This window comes from Leptosomus discolor, chromosome 6 (genome assembly GCF_034619465.1).
Source record: "Leptosomus discolor isolate bLepDis1 chromosome 6, bLepDis1.hap2, whole genome shotgun sequence".
Lineage (NCBI taxonomy): Eukaryota > Metazoa > Chordata > Aves > Leptosomiformes > Leptosomidae > Leptosomus > Leptosomus discolor.
Genome location: NC_141396.1, coordinates 851,188 through 874,382, shown reverse-complemented (window position 1 = coordinate 874,382; position 23,195 = coordinate 851,188). Strand labels below are relative to the sequence as shown.

Genomic DNA, 23,195 nt, shown 5'->3' with positions numbered 1-23,195 from the left:
TTTATTTTTATAAAGAGGATGTTAAAATAATTTATAACCAACCGATCTGTCGATGCTGTTTAAACATCCTGCAGTGTCAGTACTTTCTTCTCTAAACACAGATTACGAGATGCATTGATTCAGTGCCTCAGAATGAAAGGATGGCTGACATACATCCTCAATAAACTCGCTGCCTTGCGTGGAAAGTCCGCGCTAACGGCCTCTAATGTAGAAGCTATAAACCACACACATTCTTAGTTACAAGGAATAGCGTGGTTTGAGGTCATATTTTCTAAATTGCCTTTGAAATAAAACTTTTTTTTAATTCCTGCTCGAAAGAATGATATATCCTAACTGTACTAATTAAGTAACATGATGCCATCTTTTTACCAAGCCCTGAGTGCTTCCCGAATGACTTTAGCACCCTCAGCTCCACTGACCCGGCTGTGACTGACTGCAGTGGGAGCTGTTGGCTCCCAGCACCCTGCAGGGGCGGGCTCGTGCCACGCTGTGTCAGGAAAGCTTTCCTCTCTGTGAAAATGAGGCAATTCTCAAAACACTTAAACTTTTACTGAAAACCAGTGCTTTTCCCCCTTTTTACGATAGGGGCTATCAATAACGTGCTCTCATTGAGCCTCGTGGGGTTGCAGTGTGACAGAGGGAAGCGCGGCACAGCCCGACGTGCCTGGCTCTGGCCGGCTGGAGGAGCGGTGGGATCGCACCTTCCCGTGAGGCTGGGGCAGCGTCCGGCCCTGAGCTGTTCGTGGATGCACATCAGGATGGTGAAAGCTCCGTGATTCACGTACGATGCGTTATTTAGTCATTTTAATCAAGGGGGAAAGTAACCTTTAAGCAGATTTTTGTTTCACACCTAGAAAAAGCCTGCTTTTATTGTTTAGTCAGAATAGGGAAAGACAAGTTGTACTTGTTCATGTTTACCTTGGCAACGTGTGAAGCCCTTGAACATAAAGTAATTTTTTGAAGTTATTTGTCTCTGATAGGTACAGTTTTTCGTTTCCAAGTCAAGTACACCTATGTAGGCTTAGCTTATGGAAAATACTTCCATATGTAGTCAGACAAAGAAGGTTTTAAAAAGATGAGTTAATCTTAATCCATTCTTGCTGTTCAAATTAAGGTTAGGGGGTTTTTCTGTGTTGGCCAGACAGGAATACATTTGTTGATGTCTCACTTTAGAGTTGGAAAAACATTAGATGGCCTTTGAAGTAGCAGCTGTGGTAGGAAGATAGAGCATTCTGCCAAGAGGAACTGTGCAGCCATCTAATTTACTTCATCAAACTGGAGTTTATTGCGGTCTTTGACAGCATCCCCTCGTGGCAGGTGTGGCTGGGGGAGCTGCACAATCTATGCGCCCAGCCTTTCAGAAGAACCAGCTCTGCTCTGAACCTTTCTGGTTTCCTGACTTAGCACAACTTTGGATGAAGCCGGGTTGTGGCGTCAAGCCCAGCCCGATGCCAGTGAGTCACTTGTGTCCTCGCCAGGTTTCCAGGGGGAATCCCTGCATTTTGGCTGTCTTCCGGAGGGGATCTTGGTGACGGCCCAGCCCCGCTGCAGCGGGACAATCCAGCTGCGCCTGCCTGCACGCTGTACTCATCTCCAGCTGCAGAACTAGATCCAAAACGTAACGGTGGTCAAAAGGAGGCTTCCAAACGCACCTGCAAGCTGGGTCCTCCCCAGCCTGCGCGCTCGTGCCAGGAGGTGTTTTCAGCAGACCCTGCACACCCAGCAAACAGGCTTTTACAGGAGAGGGGTGGCATTGGCAGGTTTTGCACTAGAGGCACGCAGAGGCTTGCAGGTTGTGGCAGCTAACGAGGCGTGATCTCTCTTTAGAAGCAGTTCCCGCTCAGTATTTACCAAACAAACATGCTATCTTCCTATCTATGTGTCTTCCATCCATTCTAGTTGTTTTTCAGGTGCCAGGGTAACTGTTACTCCTTGATGCTGATGGCTTTGGTCTGACCCATACAGCAGAGCTGAGCATCTTTCAGTTCTGTGAACAGCACAGGAGAGGAAACCACGTGTTTTGCAGCAGTGTGTGTTCAGATCCTTCTGGCCTCCTGCTGTCTGCCTGCACGTGTGGCTGGCGCTGTTTGTGTCGGCACAGCCTGAGCGTGACCCTCGCCAGAGGAGCACGGCTGACCCAGTTAAGCTCTCCCTGGCTCAGAGGCTTAAGGAATGTTAATGCAAAAGGTGAAAGTCCCTTGCAGGTGGTAGCAAGGAAGTACAGCAACGACCTCTCTAAAGAATTTGTAATGTTAGTAAACTTTTTTTAAAATGTTAATCTGTGCATTTTAAAACAGCTTCAAATACTACCCAGGTGCATCTGATGACACTCGTGCAGTCTCCCACTAGTAACAGCGCACCCTGTGTGTGTGGGCAGGTCCAGGGAAATCAGCCCTTCGGTCAGGAGGGTTCCCTGGGATTAACCAGCCTCCAATTTTGTTAATGCGACCTAAAATGCAATGTGGCAAAGAGCATTTAAATTTTACTTCAATGTAGATGGGTCAGCAAGGAGAAGTGCTGAACAGCAATGGCCACTGCAGCCTCCCCTCCTCCTGCCTCGTTGGACTAAAACAGAAACCAGAAAAACTGAAGAAATTAGATTTGTTAGAGACTGAAAGGTTTATTTTCAATTTAAGATACGCTTCAATTGATGGTGACTGCCAGAAGGTTTAATAGCCTGCTCTAATAACTCGTGTAAGGCCATGGTACGGTGGTACAGTAATACCAGGCACCACGAAGAGGAGATCAGTCTGTTCAGTATCCCTCTGAACCCCTGTGTTTACAGGCACTTCCCTGACATTTCCCTGTTAGGCAGTGGTAAATTAGTGAAGGTGTTTGATGTAAAGGATGGTATCAGATGAAAAGTGTAGGACGCTGACTTTTTAAATATTAATTTTATTTGTGATTGATTTAGTCTTTATCTTCTCCTTTTTATTCCCTCACATGGTGAAAAATTACCATATTTGGTATTATAAAGGTCTCTCAGCAGTCATCCTGTACCGAAAGGTAGACAAATTATTCAAGGTGAATAATTCCTTCTTGCAAACGTGGATTTTTTTCATCATTTGCGGTTTGAATCTCCTTTCCAACAGTATTTATTCCCACTAAACCTGGACTACTGAAGGATATCGTTGTATATTCTATACAGCATTACCCCTACGTTTTAGAGGGTCAGTAAACCACCGAGTTCTGAGTTGTTCCTTTTGTGTCTTACAGTCCAGTTTCTAAAAGTGTTTTTCTCAGCGGTCCTAAACAAGAAGTCGGCTCTGTTCTGCGCTGCAGCCCTGGTGGTGTGGTGCTGAACACGCCTGGCACGAGGCTTGGGGCTCCCGCACGTCTGGAAGTACTTTGGAAGTGTTGGCACTGGGTGAGGTTCCTACCTCCAGCAGTGTGGGTCTGAGGCACCACACAGCTCATTTCATGGCCTTTACTGGTGGCACTGAAGGGTCACGCTGCCCTGAGCCTGCCTGGAGCATGGGGAGGGTCGGCCGTGTGTGGGAAGGTAGAGTGAAGGAGAGGAGTGCAAAATAGGGCAAGTGTGGGAAAAAATCTTTGACTCTTCCATTATGCACAGCTATTTCTCCTATCCAATGCACTCTACTCTTCAAATACAGCATTACATTTAATTCTGGTAGAATTTTTGTTACAAACTGTACAAGCTGTTATTTTTTGAAAAATCTACGTGGACTAGTAACTTTTTCAGCATATCTTAATACAAATCCAGACGTTTCTAGCAATCTCGTGTGCGTAGCTTCACATACAACACCACCAGTTCTGTGCACTGCAGCTCCCACCGCACGCTCCAGAAGGAACCAGCGCTCAGAACCGAAAGCCTTTCGTCACCTGGCAGAGGAGGTCCTTGGGTTGTTTGCAGCCGGAGCGGGGCAGCAAATTACGATTTCCCCGGCACCCTTTAACCTTGCTGTGCTTAACAGCTTAACGCCGCAGCGCCCTCAACATCATTCCGGTGGTCGCAGTGGAATTATGGTGATCCGCAGGGTGGTAATAAGGGTCCAAACCCGGCCCGCCAGTGTCAGTTGTTCGAGCTGGTGAGGCTGCGGGCGAGGCAGCCGCAGCGCTCGGGTCCGAGAGCCCGTTCCCAGAGAAGTGTCGGGAGCCGGAGCGATCCCTGGGGAGCCACGCCGCTGGCCCCGCACCGTGGGCTGCTCTGCTAGAGGAGCGGTTCGACGGCTCCCGGGTAGTGCGTGCCCGTGCGTAACAGTCGCTGTAGCACGTTAACTGTCTGGAAAGGGATATTACGCTTACTGGGCGTGTTGGTTAAGTGTAACTTTGATCTGCTCGGTCTGAAATAGAATTGTTCTTTGGCCAAAGTCCTAGCAGAATCACATTGCAGAATGCATTTTGTGGTAACGCATGTTGCACGTGTCCGTGTTTAACTGAAAACAGAGGGCATGTCGTCTCCTCTCACCTCTGACGATTCGGCAAGGTTACTGGAACAGTGGTCTTGCGCTGCTGACAGTGATCACCTTTTGATGAGGATTAATCCTGCAGGAAGATGTGAGAGAAGTTTCCTGGGTGGTCCTGGGAGATGCCTCTGCACGGCGGATGAACTGCAGCTGCTGCTGCCCTGCGGGACCGTGGTGCCCTGGCGATGCGTGGCAGCTGGCAGGCGCGGGCGGTGGCTGCCAGCCTGTAAGGCTGCTTCGCGGCTTCAGGAGAAGCAGTAGAACAGCGACAGTTTAATTCCACTAGCATGAGAGGTGATAGCACTTTGCATTTGGTTTTTCACCTGTACTGAAACAGGGAGAATTTTCCTTGGTCAAAGCCCCAGAAGTCTCAGCGTGCTCCCGTGTGGTACCGGCTGTGTTCCCATCGCTCGTGGTGCTGGGAATCGGTGCGGGTCTGCATTGTACGGCAGCCTGGCTCAGGTGTGTGAGTGTGTTCGCCGGGTTTAAACGCCTGGAGGGAGGAAGGTTAACGAGTCAGCAGTATCACTCTGCAGGTGTGCTGCTGCCACCCCCCAAGCTGTCTGTAACCCATAAATCAGAGGAGATGATATGAACGTGCGGTGTCAGAACACCAGCTTGAGTTACCCTTGCAGAGTGTTTGGCAAAAAATGGGTAACTTGATCTAGCTGGCTGCTGTTGGCGGGTGCCATGTATCACCAGGACAAAGAGGCAATTGCGTTTATTTCTTTGGGAGCCTTGAGGAAAACAACAGGAAAATGGAGAGGGAAGGCAGGCGAGCACCACTGCACGGGGGCAGCCTTCCCCTTCTACCAGCCTGTGTACGGGCACCCCGTCTCTCGGGGGGGTGATCACGCCGGAGGGCAACCCTGTCTCCTTTCTTCTGGGCCGTCTGGTGTCAGCTGGGCCATGGGGGCTGGCACTCAGCCCCCTCTGCTCCCAAGGGCCAAGGCCCAGGGCAGGTCTCCTCAGCGGGCTGGACGCCGTGCCCGTGGGGAGCCCTTTGCCCTATGACAGCTCCCGCGGCACGGGGGCTCCTCGGTTGCATTTGCAACCCCTGCCTACGAACCACAGGCTTTTGTCCACCACGCGCTGGCGGCTCCCAGGGGGGTTCTGGGGCGTGCGGCCGTGCTGCTGGTGGTGTCTGGGAGCTGCAAAGGCACTGGGAAGGTCGCAAGAAGAAATTTCCCAGCCAGGGACCTTACGTGTTGGTTTTACAGTCGCGATGGAAATAGCACATTTAAGAAGAATCGCACGGCTTAGAACCAGCCGCCTGTCAGACGGTGCTGGGCGTTGCACTGGGCGTTGTGCTGAGCGGCCCCAGGAGGGAATCACGAACTTTGCATGGGCTGCGTTTGCATAACTGGCATCAGCTGCGCTCACGGGCTGGTTATTAATTAGCGCTGGCCCATCAATATTCATCCGAGTCGAGGCAGGCTGCTCGCACCCGAGCGGGAGCACCCGCAGCGCGGCGCCGGGCTCCTCTCCGGCGGTTGGATGCTGCGCTCCCACGCGCCGCCGGCGCCTGCAGCCGTCAGGCGGGGTGGGAGGAGGCGTCCCGCCGTCCCGCGCCTGCCGCGGGATGAGGCCGGGCTGTGCGGCAGCCCGGTGGGGTGCGTGCCCAGGGACCGGCGCCTCTTCCCGTGACTCGCACGTTGTTTCTTGTCTTTGCCTTTTCTCCGTGTCGGTGATGCTGGGAAGAAATGTGCTAAACGGTGATTTTCGGTGAGATGCTTCCTTCGGTTTGTGCTGTTTCTGCCACGTTGCTGGTTAATAATGGGCTGCAAACATCAAACTGTCATGCATGTTTCATGAACGTGAATTTAATCATAGGAGGGGAAATGCGAATACTGATGTTTCCATTGTTGTTTATGAGGATTATGTTTAGGGGGTTTTCTGGAAAACACACCGTTAGTGAAATGCTGTGAAATGTTTTGTGTTTTCTCCAGTGTCTTTGTTCCTCCTAGTTTAAAGCAGTGTCTGTGTTGTACCGTGTCTTTGTCTTCATACAGATAGGAGTCAACTACCCAATATTCTGCTTATTTTAAACAAATAATCACTTGATGATGTGTTACCTTGTCATTTATACATCCATGTAGATTTGTGCCTGATTAGGTATTTAGCAGAAGGACCTCGGTGGCCATCTCTTTTTTTCACTCAGAGTTAGTAGACTGTTGCCTTAATGGAAATTGTTGAGAGCACCCTTAATGGAACAGCACCCAACGTGATTTTCTCCATTTTACTAAAAGAATTTTTTAGTAAATTTTACTTAACCTTGAAACACAGTTTCCACGCAGGTGTTTATGAGTTGTCCTACGTTGTCTTCTGGCAAAGGCTGGCTCTGTCCCCGGGGGCGAGGCGGGATCTCTCTGGGTTTGTAGTTTGGTTCTTCCTTCCCGTGGCTACCGAAGGGCAGCGCCGCCCCAGGGAGCACCTCGGCTCTCGCCTGCGGCTGGAGCTGGACCCGCAGAGCTTCCCCTGGAATTTACTTCTCAGCTGTGAGCTCCACTCAAGCACACCTCACGGGAGTCATTTCCCCACGCCACTCTGGGTGTGTGTGAAGTGCCACCGCTGCTCGTTCCCGGGGTGGGCCCGTTTTGCGGTTGCTGGAAACAAAGTACTTTGAGTCATCTGTTAATTCACAGTGCTGCTTTTTTCCAGGTTTGCAGGCAAAGCTGATAAAAGAATCAAACGCAGTTCTCACAAGGCAAAATGTTCTTCTTTCAAGCAGGCCACATTTTAAAAACTGATCACTTAAATTAAATGTGTAAAGTCTCAAAAACTTACGCCAAAAATCTTACACAGTTACGGTGTCTGAAGCCAGACCAACAGACATTTTAGGGGATGTATCTGATTTCTCTCTTTCCATAGCATCGTTATCTTCAGCGCATTTGGCAGCCCTGTGGCGTGTGAGTGTAATTAATGCTTTATATCCATGTATAATGTATATGTGTGCAGCCCAGCTGGGAAGAGCCGGAGATTCTGTTGCAGTGTGGCACGCCATCGCAGGCACAGGAGAAAATTTTGGGCTGTTTTCATTATTGGGGGGGGCGCAGGCCACCCTCGTTTGAATTCTGTAGTCAGACTTCAGGGGCTGACCCCGGCGCGAGCGATGGCCAGCGCAGGAGCCCCCAGTGCGAGCCGCCCCGCTAGCCCCAGCTCGCCCGAGCGCAGCACTCCGCTCCCCGCAGAGGGAGGCTCTCGTTCCACACCTGCCTTGGGGAAGGAGCCAGCAAGTGTTCCTGGAGCACGGACCCGACAGCGCCGAGCGCCCCTCTGAACGCAGCGGGAGCCGTGCAGGCGAACAGGAAAGGACCGAAGTAGAGAAGCTGGGCGTTTGTCGTTCCCGCACTTAAGGGTTTTGCATAATGTTTGTTATGCACAAGCAAAACTGTCATGGAAGTGGGATAATTAAACAAATTACTCACGTGGGAGAACTTTGGAAAAAGAATTAAAAAAATTCACATTCCTTCTATGTTGTGAAAATTAAAAGGATGTTCAGGTTTTAATATTTTTCTTTTCAAATTGTGAATCCAAATCTTCAAAAGCAAAATGCTGCAAAATCATTGAAATGTTTGAGTGAACTGATACAAATTGTGATGTGAATATTAGGATTTAATTTTTGAGGTATTTTGAAATGGTACTGAGAATATGGGTCATTTCCCAACCATCTTAATAACAAAATTCCTGCTGAAAAGGGAGATTTGATGCTGGGTAGCCCCCAGAAGAAGAGCGATATCCCCGAGTGGTGAAGCGGGTGGGTTCCTATGTTCACTGTCGAATGCTCGTTGCTGTCCTGTGCCCGAGAGCGCGCTGCTGGGTTTGCCGTGCTGAGGGGTGTCGGCTCTGTGCGACTGCTCGCTGGCCGCGTTTGGGGTCATAAGATGCTCTGTTGTTGTCAAGCCGCTGCCTGCCTGTGTGATTGTGTTCTGTTCTCCTTGTAGATGGAGGAGATTAAGTTTAAAGACAGAGCAGTCTACGTGCTGGAGAGAGAGTTAGGGGTTCAAGCCGGGCATGCTCAGAGACTGCAGCTCCAAAAGGAGGCTTTAGATGAACAACTTTCCCAGATCAAAGAGTCTGATCGGCATCTGAGCAGCCCCAAGCGGGAACTTCCTTATGCAAGTGGTGCAGGAGACGCTTCAGATCATTCAGGAAGCCCCGTAAGCACTTTCACGTGGTTTCACCTAAACGAAGAGCAGACTGAGTTGACAAAATGGCACAAAGTGACAGAATCTTGATGAGTGCACCCTCGAGCAACAGCTTTCCCATAGCCGTGCGGGGGAAGCCCCCAGGCACCGATGCCTTGCTCTCGGTTCTTAGCCAAACCGTTGAGATTTAAAATCAAACCTTGTTATGGGAGAGCTTTTGCTTTTTTGTCGTTTTGTGTTCTGGTTGGTTTGGTTGTGTCAGCAGGGTGAAACTTTTCTGTTCTTTTTCTCTTCCTTCTCCTCACTGTACCATACTTCTGCCACCTGCCTTACTTTGATGGTTTGACACGGTTTTGCCAACAAATGATGCAAATGCATTCCTAACCGAGCAATGTATGTGTGCTAGCTTTTACACCTGCTGCCAGTGGGTTCGGTACAAGGCCAGGCTCCAAAGGGAGACGGGGAAGGTGATCGGTGCACGGAAGCGCGGGAAATCCCGCGTGCCCCCCGGAACACCGCTGCTAGCTCGGCTCCTTGGGCTGCTAAGGGTGACTCAATCACCTGCCAACCTGTTCTATCTCTTTTCTGCAATGCAGTATCCAGAACGTTAAATTTTAGTCACCCTTCCACAACGGCTTTTTTGGTAGAACTATGGCACCTTTCTGCTTTTGCCTTAATTTGCTAATATTAACAACCCCTCTGTTAACTGACCTCATATTTCCGACATAAGCACATTTTCTTCATTGCTGATTCTCATCAAGATTTCTTTTGCAACAGCCGTAATTTTCTCAGTAGAAGTGTAAACACTTGTACATGAGCAAGCCAATTGATTTAGTTCTTTGTCCCAAGCCTCTCCTGCACCTGTTGAATGAGGAACCCAAGACCCCCCAGAAGTGCCACCAGCACTATGGACACTAATTTCCTTCTTTTGATTTGTGCTCCACTTCTGCCAAACGTCAGAACAAGTCCTAGAGAAGGGGGGAAAGTCTGTCACGTTTGCAAATAGATGTAACTCCTCTCTGATTCTGAACGAGAACATGTCTACCTATATTTCTATTCCTTTATAATTTGATTTAAGCGTTCTCACTCAGATGAAGTGCTGCCCCTTTGGCTCTATGAGCGACCCTTTAGAACCCGACAAGGGCCATGGCTGGTGGAAGCAGAGCTTATGCAATGGTACCATTGCATGGATTTTCCCCATTTGTACTTCAGTATTTTTAACGCCATTTCCTTATAACAAAGTCCTCAGAGCGGGTGGTGTGTCTGAAGCACTCAGTTCAACAGTGGCATACATTGGAAACATTGCCTTAATTTTTGATATTTTCTTTTCTGTTTCCAAGTTTACCATTTGTGACTCTGTATTTGCATATACATACTTCTGCATTTGCATACTTTGTTACATCTTCACTCCTAGCTTTCCGTTGGTCTCATCCTGCAGCTTGCAGTGGGCAGTTAGGGTACAGAGGTTACGCTCTGCCCTAGAACGTTGTGAAATGTTTGGATTTGGGATAAGAAAAAGTTTGAGCTTTGAAAAACTACTGGTATTGCGTGTACACTTATGAGCAGTTATTTGCAGTTGATCTTTGTTTTAGGAACAGCAGTTGGATGAAAAGGATGCCCGGCGTTTCCAACTGAAAATCGCGGAGCTGAGTGCCATCATCAGGAAGCTGGAGGACCGGAACGCGCTGCTGTCGGAGGAGAGGAACGAGCTGGTGAGTGTGGCTGCGGCGGCTGGTGAGCGTGCTGCCGGGGCCGGGCCTCGCCCCCGAGGTACCGAGGTGCTTTCTCCTGAGCTATTTGGAAGTCACTGCAGGAGCAGCTGCCTCCTCCTGACCCTCTGGGTTTGGCGGTTTGCCGCATCGCTCTCACCTTTGCTCATGTAACAATGAATTTTTAAGATGACATTAGCTGGCATTATTTTCATTTATTTTTAAAAATAAACACATTCCCCACATGGTGCACTTGTTGCACAGATTGCATACCTCATGAAGGAGGAACGAGCAGCTTCCCGATGGAAAATACCAACGGGTTTAGATCAATTCTGATGTTCATCAGGAGAAAATGCTGATACTATGACTGTTAAAGAAAATTATTAATATATTTGATGAAAAATAACAGCTCCAGATGTGTTTATTCTCTCTTAATCTTTCAGTTAAAACGTCTTAGAGAAGCCGAGAGTCAATATAAGCCCATTTTGGATAAAAATAAACGCCTTAGTAGGAAGAATGAAGAATTGTCACATGCCTTACGTCGGATGGAAAATAAATTAAAATTTGTGACGCAAGAAAATATAGCAATGGTAAGTCTCGGTATGCTCCAGAGAGCGTGTGATTTAGTGCTCGCGGGGCTGCTGAGGTCAGGCAGCATCCCAAAATCGCCAGTTTAATAGGAAACGTTCTGGTGCTCGCTGAGCTGTTCTGCGGTGCGCTACTGACTGGTCTGTGCCTAGAGCCTGCTTCGGTTTGCATGAAATGTTCTATTTTAGCTTTCAAAACAAGCAGTTCTGAAGAAAACAGGGCGCGTGAGCGTTGTGTGTTTTGACCAGGAGGCTGCTCAGTCACCGGCTGCTCAGCTTCAGCGTGAGCGCAGGTCACCCCGTTCACCTTGGACTTTTGCACCAGAGTCACCTCGTAGTCCCCAGGAAATCTGCACTTGGGACTCTTCCCTTTTTTTCCAGTTGAATATTGGTGGTGGGCGGTAGCTGGTGGCACGTAGCTGTGGGACTGCAGGAGTGTAGGAGGGCCGAGGTCGTCCCCATGCGTGCTGCAGCTCCGGGACTGCCGCCGCCGATCAAGAAGGACGAGAGCAACCCAGCGAGAAGCGGCGCTGGTCCCAGCTCTGCGAGCTCCGTCTCCTGCAGAGGAAAGCCCCACAGCTCCTGGCAGGACTAAAGGGCAGGCGCAGCTGAGCGGCTGCCAGCCCCTGGCCTTGGTGCGGTGGCCCCGCCGTGCCCGCTGTCCGCCCCGGTGACCACAAGCTTTGTGCGGAGCAGGAGCGGGAGCACCCGGCGTGTTTGCAGCCTGGATGTAACGCTCAGCACAAGCGAAGCGGGGCAGCTCCAGAGCAGCCACCAGACGCTGTAAAGGGAAGGGTTGTGCACCGTCCTTTGGCAAAGCCAAATGCTGATCATTCCCTCTCTGCTGTGCGGGTTTCTTTCAGAGGCAAAGAGCTGGAACAATGAGGAGACCGAGCTCTTTAAATGACCTTGACCACAGCCAGGAAGAAAGAGAAGTTGATTTCCTGAGACTACAAGTCATTGAACAGCAGAACATCATTGATGAGCTCTCCAAGGTGAGCTATAATACTGCTGCTCTCCTGCGAGGTCGACTAAGGCCATAGGAGAGGAACGGGCAGCCTAAGCGAGGGGTGCGAGGGGTTCCATGAGCTGACGGGCATGGTGCGCATCAGCGGGGGATGGTTAGGGGTAATTGCATGGAATAAAGTTATCTGTGGCGTAGCATTTGGAAAAATCCTTTCAGTATGCATCGCACTTGCATGACAGAACCATTGCAGCCCGTCCAGCGGCTATGCTGATGGCCAGATCCTGCACCCGCGAGAGAAAATGTCTGAGCTCCTTTAGCTGGAGACAGCATCAGGGCTAAAGACTGCTGGGTATGAGGGGGGCGTTCTGCAACGCTGTGTTTGGGGTTTTGCTTCTTTGTTAACATGTTCTCAGCCTTTGGAAAGAGGAAATACTGCAATGATACTCCTCAAGAAAACACTTCTTTTTTTTATTTATTTAAATCTGTGCGCTTACTGACATTAATTCATTCTTTTTCATTAGACTCTGGAAACTGCTGGCTACGTGAAGAGTGTCATGGTAAGAATGATGGAAACTTCCTTCTCATCTTTGTATGCTTTAAATGGCAGTTGATGAAAAGCATGCAGGGTATAATGTATTTGTTATCGCTTACGCCTCCGTTGGGCAGCAAGCTCACTCAGTGTAGGTGTTGCCAAAGGCCATATCCACAGAAGTTGTTCACCGAAGAAAAATGTAGTGGTAGTGGAGGGGAAAGCTCTGGTGAGAGAGGAAAGCTTTTTTTTCCCCACTAGGATGGCCTTGGAGGCAAAGGCCAGCATGGCCACCCTGTCCCAACAGCCTAAAGCAAGTGTCCCCCGTCTCTGGGACAGCTCTGCCACGTTGGAATTGCGGGTTTTTTAGAGACTGGTTACCACTAGCTGTTTCTCACCCATACTGGCACGTTCGCAGTCACTGCCCTCACCAGACTCATCCCTTTGTTATTCTCGTAAGGATTTTGTGGTGTTAAGCCCCTGGCACGTATTGATAAAACACAAACTGTTTTGTTGTTCGTGGCCAAGCGCGCAGCAAAGCTCGTGTCGCCAAACAAAACAAGTGTTCGATTTCCTTCTGGCACTGCCGCTGCTGTTAGGATGTGCCGTTGGGCTGGCGGCAGCGGCCCGTTATCAATGTCCCACAGTGTCATCGCATCCTTTTACCAGATGGTTGAAATGAAAGGTTACAGGGGGTTCCCGTTGGAACTTTACTCTCTGCAATCCTGGACTTTGCCAGAAAAAATAAATGTTTTTCAGTGCTATAAAAAACTGACGTGACTCTAGGAAGAGTGTCATAATTTGCACTGAACAGAAAAATTTGCTGGCAGCAGCGCGAGCTCAGACCTTTCTGCAGAGGCGCTGGGCACCTGCAGGTCCTCAGAGAAGTCAACGGAGACTGGAAGGGCTGAGTTCGGACAGCCCCTGAGTTGGGTGTCCGTGACGTGTGCGCCCCTTCCAGCGGGCACTAACGGCGCCGAGAGCCAAGGGCAGGAGCGGCCGGTGCGTCTCCCCGGTGGCAGAGGCGCCGCGGCACGGCCTTGCCGCCACGCGCTGGCCCGCGGCGCAGCTCTGGAAGGACGCCCCGGCTGTCGGCGTGGTGCACCGGTTAGAATCAGCTTGCTCTGGCTGTTTGGATTGGCAGGGACGTAAAGAGGAATTGCTGCTCCTATACGGCAAACGGGGAAGGTGTTGGAGTAAAACTAACGTTTGACGGATGCCGGTGTGGTTTGAGGCGGTGGCCAGCGCTGGCATCACTGTTTCTTGGTTGCCCTGTGACTACCAGTGCTGACATAGCTTAAAGAACAGCTCTCTGAAATCAGCTAACCTGTGTGTCTCATTCTTCCAGGAACGTGACAAGCTGTTAAGGTATAGGAAGCAAAGGAAAAAAATGACAAGAATCCCTAAGGTAAAAAAAAAACCCGAGCTTGTGTCATGCTGAAGGGCGCGCTGGCTCCCCGGGGCACTGCAGCGCCTGGGAGCCACGCAGGGGGACGTTCTCCTCCAGGGCCTACAGACGGGTCCCAGGCTGAAGGCTGGGCCACGTAGTTGGGGGACGTTCGCAGGCTGCGTTGGGACATTCAGACAAGGTCTGGTAGGGGCAGGGGCACCCCTTGCATTCCTGTGCTCGCTCTGTGTGTACCTCAGGCAGTCCTGTGGGACTTCAGTGGTACGTGACTGTCTTAAGATGAGAGGGATTTTGTGAATTAATGCATCTCAAAATGCTCTTCTAATGGCGCTGCCTGAAAACATGTAGGTTGCAAATAATTCATTATGGAGTTCAGTAACGTGCAAAAATTGCAGGTTATGAGAAGCAACGGTTAGAGCTCAGAGAAAAAGAAAATTTTAGTTAACGAACACGTGGCAGGATGTTAATGTAAATATTGACACTGTAGGGATGTGGTAAGGTGTGATGTCAGGGACCTGAGAACAAGCTGTGTTCTGCATGGGAAGAATGAAGGTGGTGCTGGAGCTGACGGGTCTATAAATAACGAATTGCAGTCAATGTGAGATAACTCAACTCCTGTTGTCCTGCAAATGGCAACCAGGCCTTTGGGAGAGAGTTATGTTTTGTCTCCTTCAAAAGTTATCTGCTGCAAATTGAAACAAAACCCAAAATCTACAAATGGTTTTGCAAATCAACATTTAAAAATACTTTGGAGCTGTGTTTGGAATGTCGTCTGTGGCTTTCAAGCATTTAACAGTAAATCTTTCTTTACCACCACTGCCCTCATTCTTTTAAACAGAAAGCAGCCTGGAGTGGAGAAATGGATTTCTTCAAACTGTAGCCCCATGGCTGTGGTGAATAACTTCAGCTTTTCAAGCAGAACATTTCTTGCAAATCTAACTGTTCACGTGAGAGATGCGGTAGTGGCCGGAGGGACGTGGTGGCACCGACAGTGGGTTAACAAAACACGTCGATGCCCAGCTCCCGGCTCAGGCTGAGGTGAACACACACAAGTGAGCAGGGCGCTCTGCCTTGCTAGAGGGATCGGGAGGAACTTAGATTAGGGAGAGGCGGGGGCTTTGAGGTTGCACGCCGTGGTACCTCGTACCGAGCACGGCAATTCAGCGGTTCGGATAGCTTTAGCTGTCGTCAGAGCGCTGTCCTGGGGTGAGAAAACGTCACCCGAGTGCGCGTGAGGAACCGGGCAGCTTGGCAAAACGGGGTGGAGTGAGAATTACCCACGGTCTGGAGCTGGGCTTCCTCCAAAGGGGCTGTGCTCAGACCCTACAAAGCGCAGGGTTTAGCCATGCCTCCGCAGTCACTGCAGTCCCCCCGACGCCGTCGGGCTGGCGCAGCCGGCGGCACCGCTCCCGGGCGGCACCGCTCCTGTGCAGCACGGCTGCGCCCGCTGACGCCTTCTCTCTGTCAGAAGCCGGTTGTGGAGACATTTTTCGGCTACGATGAAGAAGCTTCCTTGGAGTCCGATGGTTCCTCTATCTCGTATCAAACGGACCGGACAGATCAAACCCCTTGCACTCCTGAAGATGACTTGGAAGAGGTATTCATCAAAAATATGAGTGGTTTTGTTTTGAAACCTTGCTACTAATCCCTGGTGTGTTATATCGTTCTTTTGTCACCTCTGACCAGAAAATTAATGTTACATTTAATACTGTGCCTGTTGGTTAATATCTCTGGATCTCAAGTAATCTCACAGTTTTTAGGCGAGCTGGAAATACTATATCCTGAGAATACTAGGTTTATAAGGGGATTATAGGCTAGAGGCCTAAAGAGACTGAGAAGCTGGACAGCCCTGGGAAGATCTGCTCGCAGGGAGATTTGCTGCAGGTTTGTGTGCGTGTGGTTTGGTTCAGGTCCTTCTGTTTGTCCTTCTGACCCCGGCGCAGAGCGCAGCCCTGAGCGGTCCGGTTTGTGTTTCTGGAAGGAGCAGCGAGCCGTCAGCCCCGCGCCGCTCTCCAGAGGACAGGCTGTCGCCGCGCCGGGGTGCCGAGGCCGTGGCTCCTCTGGGGGCTGGGATTGCAGAGTGGCAGAGGGAGCCGGTAACGCCAGGAAAAGCACTTGTTGCTGGTGCTCTGCAGGGCTCCCTACAAAGGCGTTCCCGAGGGGCCAGATCACTACCGTGACACGGGGCTGGCTTTAGCAGGAACCTTGTCGTCAGCGGAACATTGCCCATAAGGACTTGCAGCCGTTGGATGGCACGCTGGCTGCAGCTGGTCACCTGCCGGCTCACCTGCGCCATGGGCTGTGTTAGGTCTTCTTCAGGGAACCTAGAGAGCTCCTGTCTCCATTGTAAGAGACAAACCGGTTACCGGGGGTGTGCTGCGCTGCAGGGAACCTGAAGGTGGTTTTGTATGTATGAGCCCAGTTATTTTTCATTCCTGCGTTGACATTTTTCTCCCTGTTCAGACAGCGCGAAGTCTGTGCATGCGACCAGCAGTGTAATTCCATTTCATGTCGAGTGAAATATTCCCGTCAACCTGACATGAAAGTGTTCGGTGCTGGATGTGGCAAGGAGAGTGAAGAGGATGAAGGGCTCTTTTCATGTTGATGTCACCAGTTCTACAAGTATTAACTGTAGATCAGTGTTTTAATAATTGAGTGAGACTGTCAGGCCTGGCTTATTCTCCGGATTGAAAATCTTCTGTTGTTGCAGGGAAGTTGTCTTTTCACCTGTGAGTGTGATGGCTTTGCCTGTTGCAGTACTACAGAGTGATTCGGTCATTAGCGTGTTAGATGGATGGCAAGTTTTTATCTTTCCAAGGCTGGGGGAATTCTCTTTTTTTTTTTTCTTCTATATTGCACTTTGCTGAAGTAAATGTATGCAAGAGATGTTTAAAGGGCAAAAGAGAGAGAGCCTGAGGGCACGTAGACAGGATCCTTAGTACTGTGCTTCCCGAATTGCATTTTGAAAGTACTAATTTTGGCACAGCAAACGTAACGCACTCTTTTACAATATTTTTTATTTTCCTTGCAGAAAAAAAGCAGCCGGTGCAATGCATGTTTGTTCTTAATCCCAGGGCATGGCCAAGGAAGAGACAGAACTGCGGTTCCGGCAGCTGACGATGGAGTACCAGGCTCTGCAACGAGCATACGCCCTATTGCAAGAACAGGTCGGAGGAACATTGGATGCAGAACGAGAAGTTAAGGTCTAAATGGCTTATATTACATGAAATAAAGGCTTGTGGTTGTATGGGGGGTTCAAGCTGTACTTGCTCGGGTTGTTTTCAGGCTAAACTGGGGCCAGCCAGCCCCTCCAGCACGCTGGGGCTGGGGCTGCAGGGCAGGGGACCGGGCAGGGCTGGCTGCCGAGGCGGGCACCAGCTCCCTAACCCCAGCCAGCCTGTCCAGCCTCCCGTGAAGGGCCGGCTGGCTGGAGGAGCCACCGTTACTACCGTTTAGTCTTTTCATCTCTGGTCGGATTATGAGAAATTCAGAGAGAGTTTTTATGGGGAATCCTTAACATTAAGCTCCCTTTCTATAAAAATCTGGGACAGATAGCCTTAAATATGTAATGCCTGGTATTTAATTCCTTCTGGGTTCTTTGGGATTACAGGATTCCTCATAAAATATTTAGAAGGCTTATAGCTGAGGTTCTGTTTCTTAATTAAATTGCAAAGTGTCCGGTGCTGTTCTGCCTGCCTCTGCCTCACACAGCCCGTGTGGCTTCAAACATCTGGCATGAAATGTTATGTTTACTATGAGTGTGTGGTGCATTACAAGGAGCTGCCAGGACTTACCATGCACGGAATGCAGGGGTGAATACAGTAAATATGGGGACAAATTCTGTTCTGAGCTAACAGCTGAAGTTTGATAGCAGAGGTGTAGCTGCAAGGTCTTAACTGGGCTCTGTAGCTACTCTCTGAAGGTGTTACCCAGGAACACTTGGGGTAGTTCAAGGGATGGCAATGCCGGGAGATACCTGTGTCATCCAGCCCGGTGCCTCTGGTGGGGACACCTCCGGCAGCTGTGGCCCCGCACCCTGTGCCACCAAGCTGTGACTGTCCCAGTTGGCCCCAGTCAGGCATGAAGCAAACGGCCAAATTCCTCTAGCTGCCTTCCATCTTTACAGTAATATTTTGGCTTTCCCAGCTGGGTCACTAGCCTGCCTTTCTCCCACTGAATAGTTAAAGAACAAACTGCTAATTTCACCGCTGCCTGCACTGGGGAGTTCCTCTCAGGTGCCCAGATCCAGCAGCACCTTATCTCCCTGCGGCCTCCCTGTCTGGCAATCACAGAGCGCCCCACGATCCCTGAACGCCCCCACACGTTAAAGCTGACATTCCCAGAAGCCTGCACTCTGCTCCAGAGGGTTAGGGGTGCGCTCGTAGAGAAAATCGTAATGAAGCAAGAGCTGCAAGAAGCCGGCTACGTTTTGCTGCCCTCCCAGCGACCTGGCGGGACGCTGCTTATGTTGATCTTGGCTTACGTCTCAAAACCGTTATCCCATCCTACAGGCTTCTTTTGGGGATTAGTGACTGATGCCGTGTGCTTAGCTGCAGATTTATTCTGCCAAAGGACTTTAATCATCGTTTGTTTAAAGGGGTTGATGCTTTAAGTGTTTTCTGGACTTGTGCTAGCTTTTGTCTTTCAGAGGAAGTTTGGTTTATGGCTTTGTTTTCTTTCCCCTCGTACCTACAGACACGTGAGCAGCTCCAAGCAGAGATACACCGCTCGCAGGCTCAGATCGAAGATCTGGAGAAGGCCCTCGCGGAGCAGGGGCAGGTAACGCGTGCGGCCGGCACCGGCCCCTTCTCCAGCCTTCGCTGGGGCAGGAGGGGGCTCGCGAGACCTGCTGCCGTGCTGCCGTGCGGTACGGCAGGTCCTGGCGAGGGCTGATGGACGTACAGAACAGTCCTGGTGCCACTTTCCAACAGCCGGTGCATTTCATACAAAGGAGACGTGCTAGGGAACTAGAGGAAAGGTTGCCAGGCTGTTTCTAGCTTGCGTCTTACTTTTCCAGGCAAAAGGAAAAAAAAAAAGGGAAAAAAAAAAAAAAAAACAGAAAATGTTTTTTGATAAGTTTAAAATAAAACTGATTTGTTTGATCGTTATCTTTGCTGCTTAACCTCTTATTATTAACCTTACTAATAAATAATGTTCTGGGGTTTGTGGGTTTCATATATTTATCAAAGAAATTAGTTTTAAAATAAGGTTTATATTGCCTATTGGTCAGGAAATATGTAATTCGTATTCAGTGTAATAGAAATTCAATAGTAGATACATAGCTGGAAATATCCCTTTTAAGACAAACCGGTTTTTTCTCTGAAAGAGTGTTTTAATCACTGGAGTGTCTCTATTCCACTTGTATACTAGACTGCTAAAATAAGATGGAAAATTTTAGCTTAGGAAATTATTTTAGGAAATAATGGGATTACAGTTTCATATGCAGTCATTTCTGTCCCTCTATCCATATATATTCATGATTTAATGAGGTACTTGCTACAGTTTGTGCTAAACATTGCCAGTTTCACCTACAGTACTGGTCATTTCTTCTTCAAGGACATGAAGTGGATTGAGGAGAAGCAAGCACTGTACAGAAGAAATCAAGAACTGGTAGAAAAGGTGTTTTATGTTTTTATTTGTATTATTCAAACAATATTTGTAGCTTAAGGAATGCAGAAGGTGCATATTTTAGTTTGTATCACACAGCTCTACTGGAAATAATTCACATATAATAACAAGATCCTTATAAACCCGCCAGAAAAAGTGGTTTCTGGCATTCCCTGTTGCCCCACTCAATGTCCTGCTGCGAGGGCACTTCAGGACAGCGGCCCTGGGGAAAAGCCCCACGTTCCCTGTCACTGGTGCCGCGTGTCCCTGCTCATGCTGACCCCGGGGGGTGTGCTCGGACCCTCGGCGCTCGCTCTGACCCCAGCGTTTCCCCGGCACGGCCGATGAGGGGCAGGACTCGGGCGACACCGCAGGCAGTGCTAACAACATGTTGCTTGCTTTCGCAGATAAAGCAGATGGAAGCGGAGGAAGCTCGCTTAAAACACGACGTCCAGGACGCTAAGGATCAAAACGAGCTCCTGGAGTTCAGGATCCTGGAGCTTGAAGTGAGCGCGTGCTGCAGCCACGGTCCTGCCCGCCTGCCCGGGGCTGCGCCAGCCACGGCCGGGCCCACCGCGGCTTTGGGAACTCGCCCACATTTACTGTAAAGGGCCACACTGCACTGAACGAGACCAAAGGGTTTGGTACAAAGTGCTAAGAAAAGAGAAAAAAACCCCGAGCACCCAGGGATCATGCCAGTGTTCTTGACAGGTTGCTCTGGCAGTCGTACTGCTCAAGTCACTTTAAGATCCAGAAGGTTGGCTCGTGGGGTAGATACACGTTTTACTATGCTCCGTCTGTTCTGCGAATGCAAAGAGATAAAACCAGGACAGATCATAGGTGGGAAAGCAAGAGGGACTTTTTTCCATTACCAAAAATCCTGGGTGTGTTTCACCACCCTCTAAACCTGCAGAGAGGGAATCCTGTGGCCTAGACGGCTGCGGTTACTCCACTGAGCTGTTTTCTATATCACTGCCTGTGTAAACAGCATCTCTTAGCTCTTGGGAGCTGTTTTCAGAATTCTCCAAAGAGAGATTGACAAAGCAGCCACTTACAAGAAAGGTCTGAACACCCACCATCTATGTTGTACCAGGTGTAAGTGTGTAGTTTTGTTCAGGTATGTTATGGAGTCAGAGAAATAGGCCAGTGGTCAGGATCAGTGCCCGCTGAAGCAGCGTGGTGGGGCAATACGAGCACCGTTGACAGGTACGTCTGCCCTGCTCTGGGGTGGAGCTCTTCCCCCTCAGCCCCCAGGGCCATCGCCAAAGCCCGTGGTCTGGCCGCAGAAGCAGCCCTTGCTGCCACTGCCAGTGTCCGTAGCCCCAGGGTGCGGGAGGGTTTTGTGTGCTCTGCACCCAAAATAGAGCCCTGCCGTGATAGCATCGCTTAGGCAGGTGCTCAGCGAGAGTGGGCCTTTTTCAGATCGTATTTACCGAGTTCCTGGGGAAGCTGCCCCTTGTGACACACCGGAGTGGGTAACCAAGCAATTCCTGTCGTTTCAGGAGAGAGAAAGACGGTCGCCTGCCATCAACTTCCATCACGGTCCTTTTACCGAGGGGAAAAGCCCTCTCCAAGTCTACTGCGAGGCAGAAGGTGTAACAGTAAGGGATTCTCGTTTCATATTTTCCTTTCCCTAAATAAAATCAGACGCTCTGTTCTGACTCCTCGTTTTCCATCTTTCTCTTGTCAGGATATAGTAGTAGCAGAGCTGATGAAAAAGTTGGACATTTTAGGGGATAACGCCGTAAGTGTATGTTCCTTTAATAAATTGTGCATGCTTTGGTAAATATTTGTCCTCATGTTCAGTTAGCAAAGCCTGCTTGGTTTGCTACTGCACAGCCTGTCCTCCCTGTGGTCAAAGTACTGGGCTACGAGCTGAGCATTTTCTGGCTTTTTAAGATTTTGTTAACAGCCTTCTGATGAGTGCCGTGCGGGTCTCGGTGTCACAATACTGCTTTTTGATTTTCCAATGACGGGAAAATGTTCTGAAACCTTGGTGTTTGTTTTTTTCTGACCACTGTTCGCACATGGTTTCTTTATTTGCTTACTCTGCATTTGCTTTGCTTCTGTGTTTTAGCAGCTGTGTGTTTTAATTTTGTCTAATAACCCATAAACCTTTGATAGGAACCAGGAAAAGTTACAACAGCAGCATGAAAAGAAGCAAGTAATAACAAATTGGAAAGTGTTTCTCCTTTAGCAAATGGAAGGGAGTACTTACACATGTAGTTACGTATGAAGAAGATCTGTGTGCCCTTGTACATTTTTTTTCCAGCACTCCCGTCTGCCAGCAGAGCCGTGGAGCCCCTGTGGCTGCGAGGGGCAGAGGAGAGCAGAGCCCCTCTCTAGCCCAGGGGCTCGCAGAGCCCTTGGCCACCGCAGGGCTCCTCCCTGGGAACCCCCACCACTGACACCACGTCTGCAGAAAGGTCCCCGCCATCCTCAGCTCCTCACCTGAGCTGCCCCAGCTCTCCCCCGTGCCTCTGTACAGTTTGGATACCCCCAAAAACAACGTCCCCGGGGCCGCGGAGGCAGCCTGGAAGTGCCTCTCATCCACCTCTGCGGTCAGACCAGTCGGGGGTCATGTCTCCATGTCCCCGGTCTCTGATATCTGCATGCTCAGCCCCACAAAATCAAGCCAGGAGTTTGGGGAGGACCTGGCACACATGGAAGCAATTGATAATCTTCATCGCTGCTGCAGTCAGTGATGTTGGCACTGGCAGAAATATGAAGAATCCTAAAATCTTTTGTGGGCAAAGAATAAACCCCCCCATACGTATAAGTTTAATCACCAGTGAGCTAAGACTGACCCTGCTAATGTGCAGAAGGGTAATACCATGAATCCATTAATCCCTGTGGCAATGTTGTCTTCAGGGGAATTATTAATGTCAGGTTAGTCCCGTGCAGAGTGTTTTGGAACAGGGTCCCAAGTAGGTGACTTGGGGACAAACAGGAACAGAATAAGTGACAGCTTTTCTCACGTGTTCTGTTCTCTTTCATTTCCTCTTGGCTTCTTTATTTATATTAATGATCTCCAGCCTGTAATGTTATTTCCTCCCGATTTATTTTTTTTGCCTGTTACATACAACAACTAGCTTCCAGCTGGGACCCAGGGGGAAGTTCCCCGTTCTCCACTCAGATAGCTTTAAGATAACCATTGTTCCCACTTGGGTTTTTCCTTGTTTTCACGTGTTTAGCACCACAGACTCAGCCCCCGATGGCAGACTCTGCCCCGTGGCCGCGCGTCGTCAGGTCTGGCGCTTAGGGAGCCTGGGAAAGCCAAGCCGTGTCCCGCCTCTGTGCAAGCGATTCCATCCTTTTCCGTGCGTTTTCTCACTGGTGTTTCTGTACAGCCCCCCGGCAGCTTCTGGCTGCTGCCCACGGAACCGTCAGGTGTCAAATACTGCTCTGAGTAAGGCAAACCCTGGGGCGAGTGAGTACCGCTAGGGGCTGGGCAGGAGCAGGGGTCGGAGGGGTGCGATGCATCCCCTGCAGGCACATCCCTGGGGACAGGCACAGAGAGGGGGGCTGGGAGACACGGACACCCTCCTCTTCCCCACAGCCAGGGGGTCAGGTCAGGGGACGACTCACAGTACGGGAAAGGACACCGTTAGTGCGCTGTGTGCATGGTTTCATTTTTAATGTAACACAACTTGGTTTTTGAAAAACTGCTTATGTTTGTGGAAGAGGCAGGTTCCAGGGGTCCTCAGGAAAAGCCTCTTCCCATCCCTGCCGGAGGGGAGGGAGTCCCCAGCCCTGTGCATGAAGCTGAAGGTCACCACCCTCACCCTCCTCACCACCTTCCCGATTCCCCTG

The 23,195-nt window shown here is 50.0% G+C and overlaps 1 protein-coding gene across 18 annotated transcripts in view; it reads left to right on the top strand.

Annotated features, from left to right (window-relative positions):
• Positions 1-23,195, top strand: part of JAKMIP3 (Janus kinase and microtubule interacting protein 3) — a 33,213-nt gene that overhangs the window by 3,952 nt on the left and 6,066 nt on the right. For 2 of the 18 annotated variants that reach the window (XM_086467394.1, XM_086467389.1), the window contains exons 3-15: positions 8,372-8,587; positions 10,174-10,287; positions 10,728-10,874; positions 11,735-11,866; positions 12,360-12,395; positions 13,716-13,775; positions 15,244-15,372; positions 16,850-16,978; positions 18,471-18,554; positions 19,332-19,394; positions 19,790-19,888; positions 20,885-20,983; positions 21,073-21,132. In XM_086467394.1, coding sequence (XP_086323520.1) covers positions 8,372-8,587; positions 10,174-10,287; positions 10,728-10,874; positions 11,735-11,866; positions 12,360-12,395; positions 13,716-13,775; positions 15,244-15,372; positions 16,850-16,978; positions 18,471-18,554; positions 19,332-19,394; positions 19,790-19,888; positions 20,885-20,983; positions 21,073-21,132 — 1,368 coding nt within the window. Of the gene's footprint in view, positions 1-8,371; positions 8,588-10,167; positions 10,288-10,727; positions 10,875-11,734; positions 11,867-12,359; positions 12,396-13,715; positions 13,776-15,243; positions 15,395-16,849; positions 16,979-18,470; positions 18,555-19,331; positions 19,395-19,789; positions 19,889-20,884; positions 20,984-21,072; positions 21,133-23,195 lie in introns of all 18 variants that reach the window. The other 16 variants (XM_086467387.1, XM_086467393.1, XM_086467404.1 and 13 more) reach the window with 13 other exon arrangements.